General features: G+C 30.7%; 1 protein-coding gene across 1 annotated transcript in view; it reads left to right on the forward strand.

Annotated features, from left to right (window-relative positions):
* LOC133575811 (protein phosphatase 1 regulatory subunit 35-like) overlaps positions 1–2404 on the forward strand; it is an 18682-nt gene extending 16278 nt beyond the window's left edge. The window contains exons 4-6 of the mRNA XM_061928668.1: positions 1679–1800; positions 1878–1968; positions 2033–2404. Coding sequence (XP_061784652.1) covers positions 1679–1800; positions 1878–1968; positions 2033–2328 — 509 coding nt within the window. The 3' untranslated portion in view covers positions 2329–2404. The remainder of the gene's footprint in view (positions 1–1678; positions 1801–1877; positions 1969–2032) is intronic.
* Positions 2405–5972: the final 3568 nt, after the last annotated feature.

A 5972-nucleotide genomic window follows, 5' to 3' on the forward strand; every position in this document is an offset into this window, starting at 1 on the left:
TTTTTAGGTGCGCCTTATAGTGCGGAAAATACGGTGTATATATATATATATATATATATATATATATATATATATATATATATATATATACACACAGGTAAAAGCCAGTAAATTAGAATATTTTGAAAAACTTGATTTATTTCAGTAATTGCATTCAAAAGGTGTAACTTGTACATTATATTTATTCATTGCACACAGACTGATGCATTCAAATGTTTATTTCATTTAATTTTGATGATTTGAAGTGGCAACAAATGAAAATCCAAAATTCCGTGTGTCACAAAATTAGAATATTACTTAAGGCTAATACAAAAAAGGGATTTTTAGAAATGTTGGCCAACTGAAAAGTATGAAAATGAAAAATATGAGCATGTACAATACTCAATACTTGGTTGGAGCTCCTTTTGCCTCAATTACTGCGTTAATGCGGCGTGGCATGGAGTCGATGAGTTTCTGGCACTGCTCAGGTGTTATGAGAGCCCAGGTTGCTCTGATAGTGGCCTTCAACTCTTCTGCGTTTTTGGGTCTGGCATTCTGCATCTTCCTTTTCACAATACCCCACAGATTTTCTATGGGGCTAAGGTCAGGGGAGTTGGTGGGCCAATTTAGAACAGAAATACCATGGTCCGTAAACCAGGCACGGGTAGATTTTGCGCTGTTTCCTGAGATCCAGGGTCAACGCAGCCGTCTACCAGCAAGTTTTAGAGCACTTCATGCTTCCTGCTGCTGACCTGCTCTATGGAGATGGAGATTTCAAGTTCCAACAGGACTTGGCGCCTGCACACAGCGCAAAATCTACCCGTGCCTGGTTTACGGACCATGGTATTTCTGTTCTAAATTGGCCCGCCAACTCCCCTGACCTTAGCCCCATAGAAAATCCGTGGGGTATTGTGAAAAGGAAGATGCAGAATGCCAGACCCAAAAACGCAGAAGAGTTGGAGGCCACTATCAGAGCAACCTGGGCTCTCATAACACCTGAGCAGTGCCAGAAACTCATCGACTCCATGCCACGCCGCATTAACGCAGTAATTGAGGCAAAAGGAGCTCCAACCAAGTATTGAGTATTGTACATGCTCATATTTTTCATTTTCATACTTTTCAGTTGGCCAACATTTCTAAAAATCCCTTTTTTGTATTAGCCTTAAGTAATATTCTAATTTTGTGACACACGGAATTTTGGATTTTCATTTGTTGCCACTTCAAATCATCAAAATTAAATGAAATAAACATTTGAATGCATCAGTCTGTGTGCAATGAATAAATATAATGTACAAGTTACACCTTTTGAATGCAATTACTGAAATAAATCAAGTTTTTCAAAATATTCTAATATACTGGCTTTTACCTGTGTATATATATAGATATATATACCATTTTTTTTTTATAAGTAATTTTTGTGGGTTAATTGTTTGGGGGAAAACAGAAATACATTTTGACATGTTTAATTATATTTCTGGACTATATATGTCAAAAAATCCAATAAACAAATGTTTAAAAAAACATCGGCTAGCATCAAAACTCTTTAAAAAAAATCTGCTGCAACTTTAATCATTTTAGACCACGGAAATCACAAAAAAATTCTTGCAAAATGCTGGTTATTAGTTATTTTATATTTATTAGATAGGTCAACTGTCCTGACAATGAAGACTTGTGGTTAAAACGGCTTCTTCCTTGACAGCGGGTGCCGCACACCAGGGGGCGGAGCTAGTGGCCACGGCGTCCTACCAGCATCCCGGGGGTCTGGAGGAGGCGGAACTCAACACCACCTTGGCCGTCAAGGCAGAGCTGCTGGCGCTGCAGGTTCGTGCCGCTCGATTTAAAAAAACAAAAACACCACCGCCTCCGGTTACCATGGTAACCATAGCACATGCTCACAGGAGGCGGAGTTTGACGCCCAGAAAGCACTTAAGGAGACGTTACAAAAGTTGGAGCGGACGAAGAACCAGATAGACACCAGAGCGACACAAGGTAAGCATATAATTTATATTATATTATATTATAATATAAATATTAATTAGTGTGTGTGTCGCAGGAACCAACGTCTCTCGCTCTCAGACCCTTTTCACCTCCCTGGTCAGCATCGACGTGCCGGAGACTGAGGTAATACGCCAAGTGTTTAGGGACAGGCTGCTTTTGGCCCCGCCCCCTCGCCCCAAACCCACAGATAAGCCCTCCACCCACATCTTCCTGCCCACCGACTTGTTCAGGCAGAAGCCCCTCCCAGCACCGGAGGAAGCGTTCGGTAGAGTGTTTAGCCCCGCCCCTTATCCCGCCTCCTCAACCTTTGACCTTTACAAACGACAGAGACGGTGGGAAGCCACACCCTGACACACATTAGTCAAACCCTGGGATCTTGTCCCGTCCAACACATTTTTTTATCAATAAATGTAATATTAATGTTTAATGGTGGTAGAAGTCAAGTGTCTTATTTATCCTCCGTTATCTCTAGTGGGAGGGAAATGACTGACAAACTACACTAACTCTAACATGTTTCACAAAGTCAATAATGTTTCACTAAAAAATGTTGCACAAACTCTAAACAATTATTCACAAACTCTAAAAAGTTTCATAGAGTCAATGTAATATTTCACAAAGTCAGAAAAATTATTCACAAACTCTTAAGAAGTTTCATAAAGTCAAAACAATGTTTCACAATGTCAAAAAAAGTATTTCACAAACTCCAAAAAATGTTTTATAAAGTAAAAAAAAATGTATCACAAACTCAAAAATATTATTCACAAACTCTAAAAAGTTTTACAAAGTCAGAAAAATTATTCACAAACTCTAAAAAGTTTCACAAAGTCAAAAAATGTTTCTCAAATTCAAAAGTTTCACAAAGTCAAGTCAAATAAATGTTACACAAAGTCAAAAAAATGTTTTCACAAAGTCAAAAAAAACTGTTTCACAAAGTCAAAAAAAAAAGTTTCACAAAGTCAAAAAAAAATCTTACACAAAGTCAAAAAGTGTTTCACAACCTCCAAAAAATTATTCACAAACTCTTAAGTTTCATGAACTCAAAATGTTTCACAAAGTCAAAAATATATTTCACAAAATCAAAAAAATGTTTCACAAAGTCACTTTTTTTTCTCGCAAAGTCAAAAAAATGTTTCACAAACTCAAATATTATTCACAAACTCTAAAAAGTTTCACAAACTCAAAATTGTTTTCACAAACTCAAAAAAATGTTTCGCAAAGTAAAAAAAAGGTTTCACAAACTCAAAAATATTATTCACAAACTCTAAAAAGTTTCAGAGTCAAAATAATGTTTCATAAAGTCAAAATAATGTTTCACAATGTCAAAAAAAGTGTTTCACAAAGTCAAAAAATGTTTCTCAAACTCAACAGTTTCACAAAGTCAAGTCAAAAAAATGTTACACAAAGTCAAAAAAAGGTTTCATAAAGTAAAAAAAATGTTACACAAAGTCAAAAATAATGTTTCACAACCTCCAAAAAATTATTCACAAACTCTAAAGTTTCATAAACTCAAAATGTTTCACAAAGTCAAAAATATATTTCACAAAATCAAAAAAATGTTTCACAAAGTCAAACATTTTTTTTCGCAAAGTCAAAAAAAATGTTTCACAAAGTCAAAAAAAATGTTTCACAAACTCAAATATTATTCACAAACTCTAAAAAGTTTCACAAACTCAAAACTGTTTTTCACAAACTCAAAAAAATGTTTTATAAAGTAAAAAAAATGTATCACAAACTCAAAAATATTATTCACAAACTCTAAAAAATTTCATTCACAAACTCTATAAAGTTTCATAAACTGGAAATGTTTCACAAAGTCAAAAAAATGTTTCACAAAGAAAAAAAAAATGTTTCACAAAGTCAAAAAAAATATATTACAAACTCAAAAATATTATTCACAAACTCTAAAAAGTTTCATTCACAAACTCTAAGAAGTTTCACAAAGTCAGAAAAATTATTCACAAACTAAGAAGTTTCATAAAGTCAAAATAATGTTTCACAAAGTCAAAAAATGTTTCTCAAACTCAAGTTTCACAAAGTCAAGTCAAAAAAATGTTTCACAAAGTTAAAACATTTTTTTCACAAAGTCAAAAAAAATGTTTCACAAACTCAAAAAATAAATTCACAAACTCTAAAGTTTCACAAATTCAAAAAAGGTTCACAAACTCAAAAAAATGTTTCTCAAACTCAAAAAAGTTTTACTAAGTCAAGTCAAAAAAATGTTACACAAACTCAAAAATAATGTTTCACAAAATAAATAAAAAATAGTTCACATCGTAAAAAAATGTTTTCTCAAACTCAAAAAAGTTTCACAAAGTCAAGTCAAAGAAATTTTACACAAACTCAAAAATAATGTTTCACGACCCCAAACATTTTTTTCACAAAGTCAAAAAAAAGGTTTTAACAAACTCAAAAATATTATTCACAAACTCTAAAAAGTTTCACAAACTCAAAAAAATGTTTCACAAAGTAAAAATGTTTTTTTTCACAAAGTAACAAAAATATTTCACAAACTAAAACATATTATTCACAAACTCTAAAAAGTTTCATTCACAAACTCTATAGTTTCATAAACTCGAAATGTTTCACAAAGTCAAAAAAACGTTTCACAAAGAAAAAAAAATGTTTCACAAAGTAAAAAAAAAATATTACAAACTCAAAAATATTATTCACAAACTCTAAAAAGTTTCATTCACAAACTCTAAAAAGTTACAGACACCTTCATAACAATATGTAATATGTACAATATACACACTGCGTGTATATATATATATATATATGTATATATATATATATATATATATATATATTTTTTTTTTTTTTTAAATATATATATATATATATATATTTTTTTTTTTTTTTTTTTTTTTAATTTATTATATATATATATATATATATTTTTTATTTTTTTTATTTTATTTATTTATTATATATATATATATATATATATATATATATATATATATATATATATATATATATATATATATATCTTTGGTCAATAAATACAAATGTTTACATTACACCAATATAAGCACCTTTACAAACATTCCACAAGATGGTGCCATTTCTCCAATATTTGACTAATCCAACATGACTTTTCTTCTTTTCTGTACTAATAAAGAGGGACCACAAAAAATGTCATTATTGTCTTTATTTGAACAAAAAATGTTAGTGTACATGAAACATATGTTTATTATTGTCATTTAGTCCTTAAATAAAATAGTGAACATACTAGACAACTTGTCTTTTAGTAGTAAGTAAACAAACAAAGACTCCTAATTAGTCGTATGCAGTAACATATTGTGTCATTTATACACCTATTATTTTGTACACATTATGAGGGACAAACTGTAAAAAATTGATTATTAATCCACTTGTTCATATACTGTTAATATCTGCTTATTTTCTGTTTTAACATGTTCTATCTACACTTTTGTTAAAATGTAATAATCACTTATTCTTCTCTTCTTTGATACTTGACATTAGTTTTGGATGATACCACACATTTAGGTATGGATCCGATACCAAGTAGTTACAGGATCATACATTGGTCATATTCAAAGTCCTCATGTGTCCAGGGACATATTTACTGACTTTATAAACATAATATTAATTTTAAAACCCCCGAAAGGAAAAAAGATTTTGTGATGCTTTGTGATAATTTTTCACAAACTCAAAATAATTTTTCTCAAACTCAAAAAAGTTTCACAAAGTCAAAAAAATGTTTCACAAACTCAAAAATTATGTTTCACAACCTCAAGAAAATTATTCACAAACTGTAAAAAGTTTAACAAACTCAAAAAAAAGTGTTTCACAAAGTCAAAAAAATGTTTCACAAACTCAAAAAAAATGTTTCACAAACTCAAATATTTTATTCACAAACTAAAAAGTTTCACAAAGTCAAAAAAATGGTTCACAAAGTCAAAAAAATGGTTCACAAACTCAAAAAAAAGTTTTTCACAAACTCAAAAAAAAAAGTTTCACAAACTCAAAAA

The sequence above is a fragment of the Nerophis lumbriciformis genome, linkage group LG03 (genome assembly GCF_033978685.3).
Source record: "Nerophis lumbriciformis linkage group LG03, RoL_Nlum_v2.1, whole genome shotgun sequence".
NCBI classification, from domain to species: Eukaryota; Metazoa; Chordata; class Actinopteri; order Syngnathiformes; family Syngnathidae; genus Nerophis; species Nerophis lumbriciformis.